This window comes from Phaethon aethereus (genome assembly GCF_964289735.1).
Source record: "Phaethon aethereus genome assembly, chromosome: 9".
NCBI classification, from domain to species: Eukaryota; Metazoa; Chordata; class Aves; order Phaethontiformes; family Phaethontidae; genus Phaethon; species Phaethon aethereus.
Window position 1 is genome coordinate 24,126,855 of NC_138585.1, and position 22,969 is coordinate 24,149,823.

Genomic DNA, 22,969 nt, shown 5'->3' on the forward strand with positions numbered 1-22,969 from the left:
TTCTATTTCATGTGCTACTTTGCAATAAAATTTTGATCTGCTGATGAGGCAGCCGTGCTCCTTAGCTTTACAGATTAAAAGCACAACAGGTTATTCCTATTTCCTACCTATCTGCAGCGTCACGGTGCTGGGGCAAAGTCCCCACCTTTCAAACGCACTGTACTCACTTTCGTTACAGATAATACCGGTCCACCCAGGTGAGCAAATGCAGCCACTGTGTTCACTGTTACATCTGCCTCCATTCAGACAATCCTCACAGCTCAAGCTACAGTCATTGCCAAAAGTGTTATCAAGGCAAACTGAAATGAAAAAAAAAACAACCCCATACAGAAGGCTTAGTGAGCATCCAGACAGAATACCTCCGCAAGCTCTTTACCTATTGTTCCAGATGCAAAAGTGCAAAAAGGAACCTGCACAGCATTGAGAGACTGAAAAAAAGTATTCACATTGTTAGCATTAATGTTGGTAGCACTGTAATTGTCACCGAGTCACCTCAAAAAGACAGTCCCAAATGGAGATTCCCAAATTTCTCTTCAAATTGTAGAGCAGAAATAAAAGGAAAGCGGGGACTTAGACGTGGCACTTCGGGACATGGTTTAGTGGGCACGGTTGGGTTGACAGTTGGACTTGATGATCTTAAACGTCCTTTCCAACTTTAATGATTCTGTGATTCTGTGACTTCAGCTGGAATTTACTCCCTTAAATGATGTTAACTCCCCCAAAAGCACTTAAAACTACTTTTTAAAAGCAAATATTCTGCCTTCAAAAAAAGTGAATTTGCACCTAATGCTTGATAATATGGTATATGATTAGAAGTATTTCTTGGGAAAGAATCTCATTTTCTCCTTGCTAGGCTCCCCATTTTGTTCTTCTATTGTAGTGGGTAGACGTGGTGCTATTTAAGCACAGTCAAGTGATATTTTTAACATAGTTCAAGTGTTATTCCAGGAAAACAAAGCATAATACACATTTATCACTTCCTTTCTTCCTCATGGATATGAAAAAAAAGATTAGTCTACATAGAAAAATGAAGAAATAGGAAAACGCATTCCTCTCATCTTCCCCACCCTTCTTTTCTCCCTTGCACTCATACATGCGCAGACACGTGCATCCTCATGTTCTGTCTTTGTGGGGTCTATTGAGAAAGGCACAGAACATAAATGTTACTCTCTCCTAAAATATCTGGGTGAAATTAAGACCCTATCCACACGGTCAGTTTATTGCCTTCGAGGCTTAATGGCTGTGGCCGGAGGCTTTTTGGAAAGGGATTTTGACCAACACCTGAAAGCAAGTTGGCAGATTATTTCAGCTAACAGTAAGTCAGTGGGCTGGTTGCTTTTCACCAGTAATTTTCTATGTGAGACCAGATTTCCTCTAGGTCTCAGCACCCAACTGTTCCTTCTTCTGATGCTGAACAAATGCCCAAGCTTTCAGAGACATTCAGAATCCCAGTGCTCCCACTTGGAACAGGTTACAAAATCATACTTCAGGAGAAGAATACAAATCACCATTAAAACCATCATGCTACTACATTAAAAGGTCATTCAACCTATAGAAAATAGTTAATTACTTATACCAGCTTATTGTTTAAAGCTGTATTTTTACAATATAGATAGCAGCACAAAAATACGTCTGAAAGTATAGGAATAAATTAGTATTTTGGAGCTAAAAGAACTTATTAATCCATTAAAAGTTTCATTTCTCCATCACCTTTTCCTACAAACCATCACGTGCTGCAAAACTTGTGCTTTAGAAAAAGTGCAGATGCTCAGCTATGACTGACAACACCCAAATTTCCGTGGCTAAACATAAATAAAACATGCGAAAACTGGTCAATAAATATTTGATTGTGGTTTCTAGGCCTGATCATTTTGCCTGTGGTTATCTCATTTATCAGTTTCCCAACTGGTTATCACCATCGTTGAGTCCATCTGGATGCTACACAATTTGGGAGGTCTTAACAGTTTTGTTCATAAAAATAAGTTAATTTTTTATTAAAGCCAAGACCAGTTCCTGATTTTTGCCTGTAGGGAACAGTCCTCGGATGAGTAATTAGAGCTCGTATAAAAATCACAGGACAAACATAATAAAAATAAGAAATCTCATTCCTCCCTGGTAACTCACCAGCACGTACTGCACTCATCAGAAAGAAAGCACAGGGTTTCAACTCATAATACTTTTAAGCAGTGACATTTCCACCTTCAGGTGGAAAGACTGAAGTCATGCAAAGTCCAGGTGGGGTGCGAAGCTGCCTTGCACCCACTCCTGTGACCGTGCGTAGTCCTGTGCTCCGTTTGCCACCAGTTGTGCCAAGCCCTCGGCCAGTCTGAGCTCTACGTGGATGGGTCCATGCTTTTCCTGGAGAACGTGCTCAAAGCACCAACAGGGCCCAAACCTTCATGGGGTTGTTTTTTCCACAAACAAGAACGCACGTCTCTTAAGCAAAAACCCCTGCAATTATTATAAAAGGGCTTGTAAACACGCAGACGCACGTCCCCACACCTCCCGTTCCTAGCTCTAGGAGAAAGGCAGTGTTTCCCACGGGCTGGCTCTCAGTACAGCAGTTTCGACGGGTTTTGCGTGCTGCAGTAGCCCACGCAACGCTCTCGCCATCGGGATGAACAGGATCTCTCCGTCCGTCGCCACCGGGGCTCTGTGCAGACACCCTGTTTTTCCAAGAAGCCTCCCACCCCTTTCTTGCTGTGCTGCTCACTCTTCCCGTGCCTCACCCGCATCCAGGCAGCAGCGGCTGCGACTGGGGAGCCTCCCCGTTCCCCAAACTTGTCCCACGTGGGATGGGACACGCGGCAGCATCTCCTCCCTGCTGGCGTGGAGGACGGGCAGGGATTCATGCTCACCCCCCCTCTGCTCCCGCTCACGGCTCAAGCCTGGCCTGGCCAGCCCGGCACCGCTCTAGCCCTGAATCCTCTTTCCAAGACTACGCTCCGAGTTTGCTGCGAGGGGTGAAAGCGACGCTCGTTCACTCACCGACCCTGTGCACCAGGGTGAGCTCTCCTCGTGCGTCTTCGTCCTCGTAGACGGCACCGAGCGCGTAGCGAAGGAGCTGGGGGGGCCCTCTGAACTGCAGCCCCGGGGCTCCGGTGAACCCCACTGCCTCCTCGGCGTCTGCCTCCTCCCCACCTAGGGCTGACAGACACACGTGCCATCAGGACCCGGTCCCGGGTCTTCCTCCGTGACGCTTTCCTCTCTTTTACATCTTTTTTTTATGTTATGCTCCTAGATTTTCCAGCTACACGCCTGCGCAGTCTGCACAGCAGTCACAGCCGATTAATTTTCTCATCTGTGTATATAAACAGAGTTTCTGTCATCCGAAAAAGAGAAAAGGGTAAGGGGAAAAATAAACCAAAACCAAATCTTTCCCTTTCCTTTCTTCTGGAAATAAACTCTGGCCCCAGAGAGTCCAAAAAAAACTAAACGGGGAGTTTAATTTTCCTCACTTGAAGTTTGAGATTATTATTAGTTAATGAAGGTCATTAGCTCATTTTGGAGATGACAAATATAGAGTGAGGCTGGCTGGCCAATTTATTTTCAGAAAAACTGAAATTTGAGCCTTAATATGATGGGAAATCGGTCGGCTTTCTCTTTGGAGTTGGTTAAAACAGCAAACTCTGCCCAAGGTTTAGCAGGTGCTAAACTTGGTTATAAACCCAACTTGCTAGACTGAACTCTGTACTGGTTACACTGGCAGAAATCCAGAATCATACTACTGACCTTAGTGGAAAACTTGCCTTGGTTCATCAAAGCAGAATCTGGATACCTTTTTTCCACAGGATGTTAAACTTCTTCAAATAGAGCAAGAACACTGTCAAAATAGTATTTATGTCTGAAACACGAGGTTTATTAGGTTTTCAAGCATGTCCAGGGGGGTTAAGCATTCATCTTTGGCAAAACCCATTACTTGAGTATGAACTTGGGATCTGCATGTTGCATGTAGCTCTACCCTGGCCACATTCGGAGATGCCACAAGTTGGGCTCCCAAAATCCCAAGATCTGTGAGAATCTCAGTTGAATTCACATTTTAAACCAGTGGGAAATACTTAATGGCCTTCAAGATATAAAAATGACTTACCGATGCAGGACCATCTGTTAACACCAAGCCTGTAACCCTCCTTACATGCACATTCGTACGACCCCAGAGAATTAACACAGAAATGGTCACAGTTGCCATTATCAAGATGACATTCATCCACATCTAGAAAAAACAGATGTAAATGCTGTTTAGGTACAAGTACCTCTGCTTGGAGAGTGCACTCGGTGCCTGGCTGCATCTGAAAAATTATTCTGCACATAAGAAACCCCAATTTTCTTAGTACTTTGGGGCTCTCCGTTTCTCACTAGTATTGGAGATATTAAAACATTTCAGGGCAATATGGAATAGATTATTTCACCTGTTTTTGTCTCAAGTGAAAACAGCTGCTTTAAGCTGTTAAGCTCAGTTGATCCTTTGGTTATTTTGAGGGCTCTCCTTTTGTGGAAGCAGTCTTTAACACACATCAATACAGTGTCCATGGAGAAAGGAGGAAAAGTTCCTCTCTGCTGGCTCGTCTCCCACAGCCCCACTTCTCCACGCTGGATGCTGGGTTATTACTGTATTCCAGTCTCACAAAGTGGAAATTACACGTTTGTAAAAGCTTACCAGCAAAGATGGCACACGGTCACTGATTCTCTTATAAGGGAAATGCCCACAAAGCCCTGGGATGAGTTTTGACAGCATTTTTTCTTCCTGCTGTTGTGCTTAGTTAGACCGAGCCACCAGTCTCAAAGGGCTCACCGTCGCAGGCGCAGCCGTCGGCGTTCAGCTGGAACCCCGCCTTGCAGGAACACTCGTAGCCACCCGCATAGTTGATGCAGAATTGAGAGCAGCAGGACTCTCCGGTCTCGCACTCGTCCAGCTCTGCAAGGAAGGGGCAGCTCGTTCAGCCCTTGGACACGGTCTGAGCTGCTGCCACAGTTTTGCTCGGTGGTTATTGAGCTTTTCAGCACATGCCTTTAACGTCTCTCTTCACCCTCATAAAACACGGTCTGAACCCTGACAGCGGCTGTCTTCTACCTTCTCCCACAGCAGCCAATACCCTCCATGTCCAGGGAGAGGCATCTTTTCTGCACGTCTTAGGTGCCATGAGGTGATGTCCAAAACAGACAACGAGGTCTCACCAACACACAAATATCATCTATTGAACAGTAATCTACGTTTAACCATTTGCGCTTTTGTACATTCAACCTTTTTTCAATGCAAACTAGCAGTGAAACAAAGCTCTGATCCAACACTGCATTTGCTGCCCATCAGCAGCCTGCTAGGGGCAACTGTAGTTTTTGATAACTAATTGCCCATTGCCTTATCCTGCCCTTTGTCCATCCTGAAATTGGTATCGTCAATACCGGTGTTCTGGTGATTAGATACAAGAATCGAGCTGTTATCTTTTCACTGCAGGCTCTCAGCTGATCTCAGCCCTTGCGGCGTGCTGAGCACGTCAGTGGCCATTCAAGGGCCACCTTGTCAAATGCTGAGTCTGCAAAACGCTTTTGAACGTTACCCAGACGAGCAGCCGCAGATGGGAAAGGTCAGTGTCTCAATTAACCTTGGAAGGAGTACCGACATTATTAGGAAACACCAACAGGAGAAAGAGGAGAAAGAAATGTAATTAATCAATTGAGGTGAGGAGGTCAGTATGAAAACGATTAATGCAGGTTATTTGAACATGGAGTGTTTTCCAGAAATGTCACAAGCCGAGCTCCTCTGCAGTACGTCAGGCGGTGCCTTGCTCTGGGGTGTAGCAACAGCCCCTTGTTTGTATAGGAATGTGAAAGGTGCGTCCAACAAAAAGGAGATTTTTGCTCTTAGAAGCAGCTTTTCATGTCTTCAGCCTTGCCAAACCCTTCCCCTGAGCTCTCACTTCTCTCGCTGTGGCCAGACTGACTGCTTCCCTCTGAAGTCTCCACCAGCAGGTCGTTGAGCTGGGGCACGGGCAGGAGGATGCTCTGCCTCCCCCCATCCAGACAGAAATGAGAGTGCGTAACCCATCCCAAACCTGCAGAGTCCACACCTGCCTCCCTCCCCTTCCTTCCAGTGTCAGCTGCCCTTGGAGAGCTTGGTGCTTCCCTCCTCCCCTGCTCCTTCCTCTCTCTCGCACTTGGCTTTTTCTGTTGCAAGATCCTTTTCATCTTTAATGCCTCTCACATTGACCAGAGCACCCGCTCTCTACCTCTCCTCATGTCTTACTACACTGTTCTGTGATGCTTTCTCTTCTTTTTTCCCACTCTTCTTGGCTATTCTTAAAATTTTAATGGCATAGTGACAGCAAGTCTAAACCAGAATGACATACAGTTTGCATAGCAAAAGCCATAAACACACACAAAAAAATCACATCGTAAAATCGTATAAAACACCAAGGAATTTTTAAGCGCTTCTCTTGAAATAAAAATTTGCTTTCACTTCCTAAGTGAGAATTCTCACAGACAGAAGTGTAATCTCATCACTGAGCAAACTGGATGGAAATAGAGCAACTTCCATAACGCAAAGCAGAGTTTGCGCATGAAGCTTCAGAACAGCAGTGCTACCACGCCCAGCCACCTCCGACCCTCTCTCCAGCCACTAGTCAGGCAAATGATTCTTGGGCTGGACACAATGAGATGCAGCCACGGTAACTGGTGATGCACCAAAGTATCGTCTTCCATTTGGGAGGCAGAACTCCTTCCCCTCGTTAATTAATAATCCCAGCAAACACGCACAGCAAGGCAAGCTGGAGCAGCAGCTGAGGAAGCGCCAGAGGACAGTATTAATTAAAACCTGTAGGAGAAGGGCAGGCGATGGGAAGGTATTTCCTTGAATGACAGCTCTCCTGCAGGCTCTCCTTGCAGAAACCCACCACACCTCCTCCCTCCTCCCGCGGAGATGCAGCATTCGCCATGAATTACCTGCGCAGGTTTTGCCATCAAAATCGAGGCGATAGCCGTCATCGCAGGAGCAGCGCGGCCCCGCAGTCGTGTGCTCGCAGTGGTGAGAGCAGCCACCGTTGCTGTCCTGGCAGCTATCGACAATTTCCATTTCGATGCCTTGCAGAGAAATAAATCAGAAGGATGTCAAAAATCAAGCACAGAGGCAGAGTCACCAGAGAATAGGCCTTCCATAAAGAAGCATCCATAAGCCGGCTGCTGTAGCAGGAGCTATAAACTCAGTTCCCACACAACACGCTAGAAGAGCACGTTTTAGAGTCTTTGAAATCCAGGTATTTGTCTCCTTGTGTCCTAACAAATGTGGATGCTCTCAGCTTCTGTAGTGTGAAGCCAGCTCACCGTTTCAGCAGTCTGGCTGCTGCAGGAGCATTCACGGGTTTCCTGAGATTTACGCTTTGTTGGAAACTAACAGCGAGTTCTGCCCTTGCCCCTAAGGAGGAAAGGACCATGTGAGGAACCCAGGTGGTTCATCCCAACCCAGACTGCTTATGCTTTCCAAAAGGCAGCTTTCAGTTTTCTATGTGAATGGGAAAGAGCTGGGTTCTGAAACATCCACCGAACACCAATGCCTTAAAAGATTCATAGCAGAGTCCTGCTGCCAAGCCCGACACCTAACCACAAAGCAAAACTATCTGCAGGTTTTGACCCTTGGATGTCCCTTCAAGGGAACACACGGCAGCTCCTCTGCTGAGACTTTGTCCCCCTACAATTAAGACAGGGTGGTGGTACGACGCCGTCGCCAGCCCCCTTCGCCCTGGCAGGCCACCCCACCCTCCTGCACTCGGGCGCGATGGACAGTCCTCACAACATTTTGGCCAGGTCCAGTGGAACTGGACTTCATTAAATGATTTCTTTAGGATGAAAAGAAAATATAAGGTCAGTTATAAAGTTTGCCTTCAAGAATCAGCCAGATTTTCTTGTTACAGAGCTATTTAGAGAGGAATCAATTTCTCATACTATGTAGGAGAACTGAGAAACATCCTCCCTAAAGGAGCCATTGCACTTCCAGAAACACCCCAGCTCAGAGCAGTGGCCACCAGATCTGGTACAGAAGGATGACGTTCCCCCACCGCCGTGGTCACGGACACATCCGTGTCGGTGGCTCTGATCCTTCCCCTTTATGTGCCCCCAGGGAGCATCCCGCCTGCCAACACGAAGCAAGTCTAGCTGGAAGAGGGTATAAATTAGGAGAACGTATACAGAGGACTACATCTCATGCATAGTATGATTATTTGCACCAGGGAGAAGAAATCTAGTCTCATGTCCAGTGTGTTAAGCTGGGATTTAGGAAACGAGCAATCAAAACTGCAGTCTGACTTTATCCACTATCTTCATCGTTTGCTTTGTCTCAGTTCTTCATCAGTAAAACTGAAATAACAGCTCTTCCCCATGCCATTGGGGAAATGAAAGAATAAACAAAGATTGTAAATTGCTCGAACACTGGGATAATCCCAATCATAAATATATGCAGAATGTTTTTATTTTTATTGTTTGCTCTGCAATATTGTACATAAGGCACAGAGACCCACCATCCCCAGAGATTTGTTGAACATAGAGAAAAAATATTATCAGAAAATCACAATGAAATCTAAGTGGTCTAAACCACTTTTTTACACCCGTAACAGATCATTGCGTGTCTATATATTAATTGCATTTCCTCCACTACTCACAGTTTCCCATCACCTATGAAATAATTCTCCAGGATGTCTCTCACATAATTGGTTTTTGTTTTTAATGTATGTTAATGCTTTGAAACTGATTTTCAGCCTTATCAAGTATTTCTTACACAAACATTCTTAAAGAAAGCATTAATTCTCTGGCATGCAGCATATTTTCCTAAGGAAATTCTGCTGCAAGTTCTTGCACAGTGTTATTAGATTGAACGATCTTTGCCCACCTCTTTGCTAAAACAGGTCATGCTTTTGTCTGCATTCCAGTGAGTTTATGTTAGGTCCATAATAACACCAACTCTTCCACATCACATCCTTTATCAATCTAAATTTGCCCTCGAGGACAGCCCAGAGATCACCTATCCACGAACAGTGCTGGGAGTCAGTCCCTTTCTCAGAAAAAGCAGTATAGATGAAGAAACCCCACTGGCAAGAGGTAAGTATGTGAGGGAAGACAACAGGGCTCAGCATCATTTTAGTTTGGAAAAATTTAGTTGTTCAAATATTTATTCATCCCCCATCTTGGGTTTTTTTTCCTTTTTTTTTTTTTTTTAAAGCATCTACTTAACAGTGTCAATAATCTCAGGGGAAACATAAGTAAAACTAGAGAGATAAAGACAAGAGCAGAACATCATGTTGGTTTTCCTTTGCATCAGATCCAGTATATAAAAAAATTGGGAGGAGGAGGGCAGGAATGAATACATTTTGTAGAATAGCAATATTTCGGTAGCTCTGCAATAGAATTCAGCAGACTCTGAAGATAAACCAACAGGGCGATTTGCTCTTTGAAATGCAGCAATTAAGGTCTGTGAACACAGGCTTAGGAATGTATCAACCTGCAAAACCGGGAATAGCAGAAGATGAAGAAAATAGTATTAAGCTTGAGCTTTTGCATACATTTATTTTGCTCGGAGTGCTAATCCAACTGCACTAAAAATGAAGCACAGCAGTTTGCAGGTAAGAGAGCCTGAAATGCATAGCTGTAAAAGTGTCACTTACGGTAGCACTGCTTTCCATCAGCCCCCAGCTCGAAGCCAGGATTACAGACACAGGTGAAGGATCCCAGTGTGTTCACACAACGATGAGCACACCTGGCTCTCCCTTCTGCACACTCATCAACGTCTACAAAGCAGAGAGAAAAGCAGAGACATTCATTTGGATATTAAAATAAAAAAATAATACTGCTCTACACGCACATGGGTGTATTTCCAAACATCACTGAAAAGAGCATCCTGATGTTAGTCTACAAATGACAGCATCTGGTGAATGTAGGAACATTGAACTCACAATATTATTCCCCAAAATAATCTTTTATTTCCTAAACAAAAAAACCCTCGAACCTTTCAACATGAATATTTACAATATCGGACATTATATTAACAGTATCAGCCAAAGTAACTTGTTTATTATTCCTCCAACAAAAGCAATGGCAAAAGAAGCCACATGAAGAACTCGGGAAAAAAGTCCTGTCTCCCAGTACCCTGAAATTATCACTAGGTCTTCGCAGCCATGATATCTATAATTAATGGAGTAGGAAATATCTGATTATTTCCTGAATGTCAGATGATTTGGACTAAGCGGTGGCTGGGCCTCGGCAGGTACGACAGAGACCCATCTTTGTCACACGCCTGAACCCTGCGGCGGCTTCTACAGAAGTCCCGCAGGGAGGCACCTGCTCTAGTCAGAGGAGTTTCACCCCAGCTGTAGGAAAAAAGGTGAAAAGCTGTAGGTGAGGAGACTGTTTTTCACCCAGTCCTCTGTCAAGCAGTCTGTTCCTCAGCTTTACACTCACTAGCCTGTATTTTGAAGTTAAATGCCAGCAAAGGCATCCTCCTTCCTAAAATCTCAGCGGAGCATAGAAATACTTTTAAGGAATAATTATTGAAAAAAAAAAAAACAAAGCAAAAACTTGTACTAAATACTGCTGCTGTGGAGCACAGCTGCAGAAGACACCAACCTCTGTGCAAAGACTGGAGTTACCTTGCACATGGCAAACCCCTCACCCACCTCCTGCTCCCTCGCTTGTTCTGACATTTCGCTTGCAAAATACAGATTATTCACTGCACTGATCCCGGGTCAGTGTCTCGCGCACAGGAGAGAACAGACCGGCGTGCAGCTCCTCGCCTCTTATCACAGCAAACCGCTTTCTCGCAGGTTTCTTTCTCCACACGTGCTCTGATCAGGGCCGGACTCGTGGCCCCTTCTACTTGAACATGAGCAGCTTCGTGAACGCAGTCAGCCTACTTGCAAAAAGAGGCCCCAGGCAGCGCAACCAGCACTCCCCGACTCGGGAAAATTTCAGGATAAACAACAGCTTCTCTGAAGCAGCAATGTGAGAAGCTGCTGTTGAGAATAAAATGGGTTATTTCTCCTTTTTCTGTAATTAATTGCCATTTTGTGAGTATGTTGGCAAACGCAGTAAATGTTCTTCTTTCTTTTTCTGCTTTTTAAATAGAAAAATAAAAAGTCAGAAAACTGAACCACAGCCACCATCCTGCACATACTTCTCCACATCTTGTAAGTACAGCTAACAGCTAAAGCATGACACTTCAGTTGCTCTCCGTCTCCTTCAAGCTCGGTTTCCAGAGAGTCAAACACCAGCTTGAATTTTGCAAAAGACGTTGAATAATTTCTAGGAGAAAAAACAATAATTGTACATCCACGGTAAGACCTGAAGCTTAATGATTCAAAAGACTGTTGCCACGAAGTTGGGAAGACAATTTGTTCCAATATGTAACATTGCAAGTTACCTAGTGCTTTAGTTTATACATAAATTATCAGAATTGTCAACGAGTATCCAAGACAGAACAAGTAGCGTGCTGACCCTAGGATTAAACCCACTGATGTTTCCATCTATTAATCATCAGGGAAGTGTCTACGCTACCTGAAAATGCTTTTCCAGTAACCTCACTCATGAGGAACACCAGTAAGAGAGGGGAATCACTGAGGTGTGCAATGTTACTCGCAGAAGGGCTTACAGCCAACTGAGTAAAATACTCAGGGTAGGAAGTTATTTGCAAAGCACCCAGTACTCTGTATAGATAAGACAAGAATTTAAGTATTGGCAAAATTTTGGCCAAGTTTTCAGAAGGAGGAGTTTAGAACTGGTGTCTGGATATGGACCCTGATCCTGACAAGGCTGTTAAAAAATCTGTGCACCATGAAGTCCACAGGTGCTCCGCACTTCATACAACTGATAATCTACCTAGCTTCCAAGCACCATATTGAAAGAGAAAAGCAGGTATTTTGGCCTCTATTTCCCCCACATTTCATGTCAGAAATGCTTTAGGAGCTTCTGAAAATCCCAGACTAAATACAGGTCTTTAGAATTCAACTTTTTAAGCTCTTTTTGGAAATCTTAGACCTCATGATTTCTTCCTTCACAGTAGTTCCTGTATTAATATGGTAACAGTTCTCCAGCTAAAAAGCCTTTTGAATTCTAAATAGGTTTTCAGTGACCTGGTTCAGAGTGTTACTTGAACAAATTTTCCAGGAGATGTATCTGGGACATTATTTTAAAGGGACCCTACAAGAATAACACCAGAGCATCTACAAATCCAGTCGCTAGAAAGCATGATTTAAGAGGTCACAGAATCATTTTCATTACTAAAACGGTCTTTCAAGACCATCAGCTGACATAAATACCACAGAGAGAGCTGCTGTTTCGAAATGCATACATATATTTTATATTTTATAACATATTCCTTTCAAAGCTCAGTAAGCCAGAGCACTGATTAATACCTTTCTTCCCAATAAATAGTCCGTAGTTTTTTACCTAAACAGGACTTTCTGTCTGCAGAAAGAAAATGCTCTGGATGACACTCACATTTTGCAATTCCTCTCTCATTTTGACAGATTTGTGAGCATCCTCCATTCCCACCTGTGCAGGGGTCTATCATTGAAACCAATTAGAGCATACTGTCAACTTAAAGGTCACGTTTTTGTCTGAAAACAGTCTTACCTGCCATCGTTACAACTAACAACGAAGATTACCGTAGCTGTAAGAGATTAGACTGGGGGGAAAAAAAATCTGACAGAATTTGGTGTATAGTAAAGCCGTTGTTTTTCTATATGCTACTTGCTCGGATGCTAGGCGGCATTTTTCATAGAGCAGCAACAACACTTTAAGCAGCGGGAAACTGGGCTCGTATTACACCCTGGAAATAGGACAAGAAAAGTACGTTTTATCCTTATTTTGCTGTAACTGAGCAGATTCCAAGAGTTGCTCCAAACAATAGCAATTAGCACTCCAACATATGCAAACCCATAAACACGCACAACGGTGGACTTCGTCACGGAACAATGTGTATTTAAAAGTCTCTAGAGAAAATAAATGCTGAAGACCCCTAAAAGATCTCCTTCTGTCTAAAAACATATGCCTTTCATACTGTACATCAAGATTTTTCTTTTTTTGAACACTAACATACCATTTCAAGGATAAGCGACTCTAAGTGGCAAGTACTTAGGAACATTATTTTTAAAGGGTCTGCAGAAGGCTCCACCTCAAAAATTTCACTGTGTTTAATGGGTTTATTTCAGGAACACATACCTGCTGGAAGCATACTGATGTATTTGCCCAAATAAAGACTTTGCACACACCAAAATAAACCTACTGGGACTGTTTGGACAGGTCTGATTTGGCTTAAGAGACAGAGTTTTCATACCAAAATCTGATATTCTGCACAAGGTTGAGGTTTCAGCTTGGAGTACTAGTTACACTAACACGCTGGTGAATACATTACGTAAGCAAATTTGGAGAACATCTTTGAAAATGTGTCCTCTAGAGTTCTGCTTAGCTTCAATAAAGTTTTTTACAAGTTAAGCCCATTTCCTTACAATTCAAGCTCTAATTCAGTTGTAGCATTTTACTAATTATTGTCCGATTTGAGACATTCCTTGCTCGCCTCCAGCCTGACATCTCCTTCACTGGCCATCTCAAGCTCTGTACAAGCCGTCTTCTACCGGGGCAGGAGGAAAGTCAACATCAGTTCAACAGCAATGGCAGCGTAGTCAGGGTTTCAGTAACTCTGGGGAAGGGTTGAACGCCTTTTCTGCTTGACCTTGCTACTTTGCTCTTCCAGTGGCTAACCACACGCATATACAGCCATGCAGAAGACGAGAATGGGAGAGAAAGACCTCTATTTTATATAGATACATTTAAGTATGAGTTGGGTTTTTTTTCATTTCCTCCAATCTTCACTTTTCCATGTAGCCAGAGGCATTTTGTGCCACTGTTTGACAAAGGAGGATGTTGCCCCAGAACAACCTTCAAATTCCCTCGTTTCTCCTCCTACCGTCTCAAGAACATAACCATTCAAGTCTGCAGGCTGAGTTTGACTTGACAATATTTAGGGGGAAAAAAAAAAAAATCACTGTTAAGGATGTAGAACTGAAATTTTCTGTTGGACTTTCAATACGATAGGTTGCAAATAGGTTTCCAAGGGACAGGAGCACTTCATCCTATGTGACAGTTTCAAGGCCGACAACTTGGCTCTGCAGTTCAACAATTTGCGGTTTACAAAGGATTTAGCTTCAAGCAAGAACTCTTTCCTTGTCGATATGAAATACTGTGTTATTTGCTGATTCTTTTTCTATTTGGGTAAATTAAATGGAATCACTATCAAACAGCATCTGTTAAACCTGCATATTATAAAGGTTTTCAGAGCATCTAAAGCTTTAATTTGAGAATGATTACAGCATAGAGTAAAACTTGTAATGCTCTGTGACATGACAACAAGCAAACAACAGATTATAGGGTAGATGTTAGTAAACATAGTAGTTGGAATAAAGATAGCAGCCTTGGAAGTCCTTAGACAAGATAAAAGTTTGTAAAGGTGAGATCTTAAGGACATAGGGCAACCACTGATTGACTTGCTTTCCACTAACATATCTGTTCCTTCCTGTTATAGGCAGGTTTCAGGAAAAGTTAAAAATAATTCATTAGTGTTCTTATTTCTACACTTTTGGCTTTTAATGTTTGACTTAACATTAGTGGATGAGTGCCCGTTCCATGAAGCTCAATTCCAAGCTGTTAAACACTATAGGAAAAAATTACTGGAACTGTTTCATTTCCCAGGACATCCAGGAACCTCATCTGAAGCAGTCATGGTGATGCATTGATCTGGGACGCCTGCAATGTTCTTGGTGCTGTGTGAGTATGGGCTCTGCATGAGCTGTGGACTTTCCAGACCTTCACTGCAAGGTTGTAAAGAACGGAGTCTCATTCTCCAGTCCTATCTGCCATGACCTCTAGAGCATCTAAGGAAAGGGAATTGGGTCTTATCAGGTTAATTTTCTTGCTCACAGCAACCATGACTTTACACCAGAGAAAATATGAAGTGGTAAGGAGTAAAATTTCTTTCTCATGGCAGGGAAGGTTAGGGGTGGAAATAGCATTGACTTATAGAAAGGAAACTCAAGGTGGCTTGAGAAAGATGTTTGTTCTTACCATCCCTGGATGCTCCAACAAGGAATTCACTCTAGCAGATGTCTTTTATAGCCTGTTCTCTTACACAAGTATCACAGCCACTGCTGACCACAGCCATACATGCCTCACCCCCGGAGCAGCTATCCCACCACTTCGTCTGAATACCACACCACTCCACCCCATCGGTTTGCCTCCATGCTGGAGGCTGTGCCACCCTGCTAGGCTTGGCTGTTTCTGTATGGCCTTTCAGAGCTACGGGGTGCAGCATTAGCTCCCAAGGAGTCAGCAGAGATGACTCCACACCTGCAGTGCAGCTATGGCTGCTGTAGTAAATACCCTCATGACACTGTAGTTTCTCCATCCAAGCTAGCAGTACAGCAGCCATCCCTTCTGGTTGAAAATTAAAAGCAGTCAGGCTCACCTCCTCCCACCTTTTCTACTTAAAACATCTCCAGTTGCCAACCCAAACGTATTCATGGCCACTCTATGCCCATTTGTTCCTGTAAAAATCTTGTACATAACAATCCCATAAGTTATTTACGGGAGAAAACATCCTGCTTGGGCTTCATTTTGCCACCTGAGCTCCCCTTGCGAGACAGATTCTCCATCCTCTGACCACAGCTGTTCTCCTGGGGGGGTTGCACTATTATATTTTGATTTACACCGCCCTGAACACAGGTAACCAGGCATACACGCGAACTCCAGATAAGGGCTCACCCGTTAGACAAAGCTGACCTTGCCCCTTCTCCGTTGTTCAGTAATTACTGGCTGGTGACAAATTGTTGCCTTCGGTGGGTGGCTGACCCTCGTCGGCCCCATGATGCGAGGGAGCGAATGGCCACAGCTGCCTGCACGGTGGCAAAACCTCACCAATGAGGGGACGGAGCCTGCTCGTTTTGCTGCCGAGCTGAACCTCAGCTGGCGGCTGAGATAGAGTACGAAGTGCCACACGAAGGTTTGAACCACTCCATGCCAGCCCTAGGACAACTCCCACCCAACTGGGCATCGCCACACTCAGACCCTGCCGATCCAACCTCTGTCCCACCACACCACCATAAAAAACACCAAAAAGTTTTATGCAAGGGTCCGTGCGCCCAGCTGGCTTGGCCAAGGACATCTCGAGTGCCAGAGGCAGCAGAGGAGCTGGGAGAGGTTTGGAAACGGGCTGGGGAACAGTGGAGGAAGGTCTCTTGATGTCCTGTACCCGCTGACGCTCTCCTTTTCCAACTCTTTCTGATAATCGCAGGGACAAAACGTGGCCACCCGGTGAGAGAGGGAGGAGAGGCAAGCTGGCTGCGGGTGCTCGCTGAAGCGCGGCGTGTGCAGTCTCTGCGGAGAGCAGGACTCGGGGAGGCCAAAACCGAAGGCCAAGTGCTCGTTGCGCTCAGCATGAGTTGGAAGCAAGCTGAACAGCAGGATTTACTTACACTTTATAGACAGCATATAAAACCTCCGAGCAGAAGAGGAGCCATATGGAAACTGTTTTGTGACAGGAATTTTAGTGCAATAAATCCATAAATTTGGCCCTATCTTTCTCTGGCATGTTCAAGGGTACCACGTGTGTGCACTTGTGTTGGGGAAAAGGGGGGTGGGGTGGACATTTGCCTTAAACTGATGAGTATGTTAAGATATACAAGACAAAACCCAACAATAATCAAGCCCAAAGGTAGCATTTCTGTTCTGCTTGTGAGGATGCTTGCTTAAAAACCTGAAGAGGATGAATAAATCGGACTGCAATTACGAGCAACGTAAGCCAAAAGCAGATAAAGAAAACAGTTTATAACTCTATATACAGCTTGGTGAGTAATAAAACGTTAGAATTAAAAGTTCCTAACCTACGTCATCATCGTCAGCGTGGAACAAACAGCCAGGAGTCTACGAGGCCAAAATCTTGTTCAAAGTTGTGAACCAACATGAATTTCACATCTCAAACATGTGTCATTTTAATCCTGTTAATAAAGCTGCTTTTGGCAAGCGGAGTGAAATATGAATGAACACAGTGACCTGAAGCACCATCCTGCGGTCTTTTAAATTGCCTTTAATGTGTGTCTCCAGGCAGGTAGAGCAGGACCTACCTTCACAGGATTTGGCGTCCCTCTTCAGCTGGTAGCCTGGCTGGCACCGGCACTTGTAGCGGTCTTCACTGAGCTGAACGCACTCCTGCTCGCAGCCCCCCTTGTTAACACTGCAGGAATTGATGGCTGGAGACAAGGAAGCATTGAAGGAATGCATGTCAACAACTCAAGAGACTTATTTCCTATTTTAAATACATAAACGACAGTAAAAATACGCAAACCTCGCCAAACAGCTTTCATAAATGCACCTGTCCCCATCCCCTGCGCGATCGCTCTTTCTTGCATTCATGGCGCTTTTTTGTTTGACACAGCATCCCACCTCGGTGAACGCCCGTGATTCCAGCGAGAGGCAGGTGAGATCTAAGAGCTGTGATGCTGGCTGAAGTACAGCCACCCTTTGATCTGATGGCAGCAAAGCACCCGAGAATCCACTGAGGAAAGGAGGGGAAAAAAGAGCAGCCCTATTGGCACTTGCCCGTTGGGTTTTTTTTCTGTCCCTGCTATCATGGATTTAAAAAAAAAATTTAAAAAAAATATCATTTTCTTTCAGGCTGATTTCCTCAGCCTCATGCATAGGAAGCTGATGACAGGAGTTACAAGCTCGGCAGGTCAGACTTCCAAAGTAAACCACAAGGAAGAAAAGGCTCTTTAGCGCATCTCTAAAGATACTGCTTCTTTTACCCAGACAAAGTAATATTCTTTTTTGTTCAACATATATCCCCGGCCTCTGGAGAAACATTCCTCCTCCTGCCAAAATACGTTAACACCCACCCACACCTATTCGCACGCTGCATATAAAAATAGGATTGTTTGAACCTGTTATTGTGCTGTACGTATGTAAGCGTGAGCGTGTGCATGACTGCATCTATATATATCGTACAGCAGGGATGTGTTATGTTCTCTGTGACTAGCTGGGAAGGCTATTTGGTCCTTCATGGAGGGCATGAAACTCTGGACCCATTGAAGCCAGCAAAGAGCTTTAGTATTTATTTTAGCAATATTAATATTAATTCATTTATCTGTAACAGACATTAAGAAAACATTAGCCACAAAAGCTGCCGTAGGACGCATTCCACCCTCGCTACCGATTAGCAAATACTTTGTGCTGTCGGGTATGTGTTAAAAAGACAAAAAGAAAAGCAAATTTTTACATGACCGTGGATGCCCACACAGCAGTAGCCAGCAGAGGCCTGGCTGCACTCCGGACATGACCCCGGCTCCTGCTCCCCCCATGTCTGCAGGCCTCCCGCCCCGTGAGCGACGTAACGTGGCGGCAGCTGGATTTCTGGAAGGGAGACAGCAGAGCCCGGACGCTCAAAGCTTCCCGCTGGCTGCACGTTTGTATCCAAAGGCCTGTTTTTCAGCAAGGATATTCAAATAAGACGAAAAATGTTTCAGAATACGAAAAACACCTTAAATGGGCTCCAAGCGACAGAATATACATCTCATGTTTTTTTAAAGTGCCGCTTTCTCCCTCCTTTTCTGGACACAAGCAGCAAGCTGCCGTCCGGAGAATTTTGGAGACTCCGAAGCCAGACGGGGACAACCGGTGAGGCCGTGCCGCCTGGCCCGGCACGGGGCGCAAGGCATTACTCCATTACTCTTATCGCGGCCACTGCCGAGGCACGGTGCAGGCTGCACCGGCGGAGGTGCCGGATTGAATGAGAAGAGCCTCCAGGGAAGGAACAGGATGAACGGTGCTCGTGCTGCCAGGCGCCGGCAACGCACCCTTGATCAGAAGAAGGGAGAGACGTGGCACGTCGTGAGCCTAATTCCACCTCTTGGAAAGGGGCTCGTGGGCGGAGGTGTGAGCACATGCGTGGGGCTCAGGCAGAAATATGGCATGCCCTCCACTTTCAAACGTTTAGTCTTGAAGTTTGGTAGAAAACTAGTCCCGCTGCCCAGTCCTGACAGGCACAGGGGTAGGGGCCCGGCCCCGGCACTCCGGGCCGGCCAGGGGTGAGGCCTGGTGAGGCCGCGCGAGGGACGGGGGGTGGCAGCAGCAGACGTCACACAGGAAATACAAGGATCTGCTGACAGTTGAGAAATGTACATTTCTCAACCCATTATTTTTTCATAATAATGCTCAAATCTGTACAGAACAACCCCGAGTATGAAGCCACATTTGGATATATACATGGCAGCCACCGGGTTAGAACACGCAGTCTCTTCAGGCCTCTGTTTTCCATCACCTTAATCCAACCTTATCAACGACAAGAAATGTAACTTCAGACATCCTGTGCTTTACTTATGTGGAAAAACACAGATTCTAGATTTGTAGCGATATTTTCTTTGTTACTTCCTCTATTAAGAGCCCTAGTGTGAGAAAGTCTCCATAAAAACCCGCATCTCAACAGCTTTTCTGCATAAGGCAGACATCAAAGATAACAGCTGGCACCAGAGATGAATCGGGCTCTAAAGACTGTGCTCTGCTTTCACTTCTAGGAGTTCAAACGAGAATAAATTCCAGTGAAGACAACAAATTTACATCAATCTGAAAACATAGCCCTATACTACAATAAACGTGTTCTCTGTCTGAGTTTCTGCTTTCCAGATACCAGCTGGTTAAACTTTAATGAAGTTAAATTTATTACAGTAACATAATCAAGGCATAAAAAAACCAAACCAAACCAAAAAAATGGACAGTGTCACCTTTGGTTCTTCTAATTACCTAACTTTTAGTGAAACTTCAGTCTGGCACATATATCTAAAAATGAATTAAATATTGAGCAAAATTTGTAGGACCAAAAAGCTAAGAAAAAAATGGAGCATTGAAAAAGACAGGATTCTGGCATGGCACAAAGTAGCAGAGACCATCAAAGGATTCAAGAAGAAAGCATTTTACTTTCACACGCTGGTTATCACTGAACAAGGCAACCCATCTGAGAGGTTGTTTGCCTTCGAGCAGAAGCTTCTAATGAGAGTAGGAGGAATGACAAACGACAAACAGATTTCTTCAAACCACGTATTTTGAGGCTCATACTAGCGGTGGAGGGATGGACCACCAGCCATTAGTTGGGATCCCAAACACACTGTGATGACATGGTAGGAGGACCGGACTCACTAGAAAGAGCTTGTGACAGAAGTTCAGTAATCTTCCATGCAGTCACATGAGAAAGTAGCTTATCCCAGGTTTTTGACTCTTCAGACATAGGCTGAATATCTTATAAGACGACAGATCCACTTCCTTATGTATGGGAGACTTCTATGCCATCTAGGCTGCAAAATCTGCTTCCCCTCAAGTGATTTTGGCACTTTTGCTCCCAGAATCATAGGGTTGCCAAAAAGAAGAACACAACAGGGAAAGAATGAATATAACAGAAATCTGGGCTGGGTTCATGTGAAAAGCCTGTCTAAAGGGATGCTTCTTTCTTATTTCTGCAGCTGGGATAAGCACCTTCCACAAACAGTTCATTTCCAGACCATAGTCCTTTTTTATTCTTATTACATGGGAGAGATCGTTTACATCCTCTAAAGTATCCACGGAAGAAATATTATTGCTAATGCAAGCCCTACTGGAAATGCTAGATGTGCTGCTCAGCTGCACTAGGTCAAAAGAGGTGTGCATTACTGGGTTCACTTCTTGATCGGATGAGTGCTCAAAACTGAATGTATAAACCGGTGCAGCAGAAGAAGCAAACTCTCCATCCCCCATGGTCAGTGCAAGCAGCTAGTGCCCAAATCCCGATGCTAGGCACTCCTAGATTACTGGCTTATATGAAATGCTTCTCTCTGTCCTCATCAATTAGTAACTGTCTTGTGCTCCAATGCATGAAAGCTTATTATATCCATTTATTTTAGTGTCTTGTCTAAACAGATGAAACAGAACTCAATATCCTCTGCTCACTATTGTGTATATCCATTATCATGATAGCAGTTCTCTCTGAAACTTAGTCCTGTCTCTCATCTTAGGATTTATTTCTGTTTCTCCTCGATAATTTCTGAGATACTGCAAACAGAACTGAACATTGTATTAAGTATTTTTAATAACTTCTTGTGAAGACTTACTTGTGAAATGAAAACTCACTTTCTGATAATGTTCATAGCTAGGACACCTCCAAACTAAGCTTCTTGATTATTTGTGCCATGAGAAAACTTGAACGGTCTATGTCCACAGAAGGTTTTACATATTACACAGGTAAATTCATTTAATTGCCACAATACCTATTTTTTGCATTTATCATTCAGTTCTTTTGCTCTTTTCCCCCAAAGCTACTTTAGCCCTTTTTCATATAAAATACCCTCTCCACCACAGCTGAAAATGAGACTATTCGGAGAGACCAACGTAACTCAAACACCACATCTTTCACTTCTGAGTGTTCCCTGGTCAGATCTGATCAGGGAGAGACGGATTTCTCTCTTTTCTTTTAATTCACAGAAAAACAATAGTGTTTGTAGTTAAGTATGAACCATTCTGCTTTTACATTAATTATTTCCTCTCACACCAGTGTTTCCTTACCCATTCCTTCTCCAACTAAAAGAATCAAAAAAAGATTGAGAATTCACCATATTTTTAATTGCAGTTAATTACCAAAACACCGAAAGTCTCTGTATGTGGTAAACCCAAACCTAAAAGGGTAAGTTCTTTAAATAAAAAACATTATTCCTGCAGCTTGAGCACTGGTACGTCTCATATCCTAGTTGCATCAGTAAATTTATTGCTGTGATAATACCAGAAATGACTGATGACATATTTGGCTGATTTTAAGTACAACCAAGGGACTATGTGCAAGAACCGAGACAATGACCAAACTGTGAGTGAACTTATTCTGCAGATGTGGTCTGACCATACTTGACTGTTCTTCTCATATTACCTAAAATCAGGCTTAAAAAGTCAAACAAATGACGTCCTTTTCTTCTTCCCAAATGACAGAACATTTTAATCCTTTTTGCAGAATTCAACAGCTTGACTTTTGCACTGATTTAAATGCAACACAAGGACAGCATATTTTTTTTTTTTTAGGAAGATGCAGAATTAACTCTGTGTCTCCTGTTTCTGGGCTCAGAGTCTAACCAGAGAAACACAGGGTTTCTTTTTAACGGCAGAGCTGCTAATTCCTTCCACAAGCACAGAAGCAGGTACTGCGTCACATAGCTAGCTGAACTGCTGAACTCCATGCTGCTCTCATTTACATGAGCATACAGAGGGCAACTCTATGCTGTAAATCAGTGGCTTTTCACCTGAATCTCAAAAACAGGGTATAGCCTTTAGGATCATATCCACCCTCTTCCTACTGTTTTCTAATGCTTGTTTCTTGGAATGGGATTCCTCCGACCAACAGCAGACGTCTGTCAGTACCACCGGGAGCATCGTTCAGATTAGCAGAGCAGGTGCCGAGGGGAGACCCGTAGCCAGCTCATGCTCTGTATTTAATGTCTGCAGAAAGGAGGCCATATCCCCACTGCATCCACAAGCAAGCATTCGTGAACTGGAGATCTTCAATATGGGAGATGTAAAAATAATTTAAAGAAAGGCACTCAGTTTGGTTTGCAATTTCTTTTGTTATTAGCTTTCATGTGTTGACTTTTGCTGGGGTGTGCCATGGAGGAGTACAGCACGGGTTCTGCTGGCTGATCAAACAGAGGGAAATTTGGTATCAGTTGTAGCAGAGATGTTACAAACAGGACTGCAGCAGACTAAGATGTATTCCTGATGTACAGGATTGGTGGAACCATTTAAAGACCGATGTAGATAAAGGATTGGATAAAAGGGCACAGGACCGCTGTTGGAACAAGGAGCTTTTGCAAATCTATAGCACCCTAATTATCACTCCCACAGCATGAGCAGCATCTCAGGAAAAGTGCTCAAAACTATCAGCTTC

General features: G+C 44.0%; 1 protein-coding gene across 1 annotated transcript in view; it reads right to left on the reverse strand.

Moving 5' to 3' along the window:
* LOC309408032 (uncharacterized protein) overlaps positions 1–22,969 on the reverse strand; it is a gene marked incomplete at both ends in the record, with an annotated part of 202,120 nt that overhangs the window by 42,980 nt on the left and 136,171 nt on the right. Inside the window, 8 exons of the mRNA XM_082003741.1 lie at positions 168–299; positions 2,989–3,147; positions 4,091–4,213; positions 4,793–4,915; positions 6,937–7,074; positions 9,645–9,767; positions 12,421–12,537; positions 17,148–17,273. Of these exons, the coding sequence (XP_081859867.1) occupies positions 168–299; positions 2,989–3,147; positions 4,091–4,213; positions 4,793–4,915; positions 6,937–7,074; positions 9,645–9,767; positions 12,421–12,537; positions 17,148–17,273 (1,041 nt within the window). The remainder of the gene's footprint in view (positions 1–167; positions 300–2,988; positions 3,148–4,090; positions 4,214–4,792; positions 4,916–6,936; positions 7,075–9,644; positions 9,768–12,420; positions 12,538–17,147; positions 17,274–22,969) is intronic.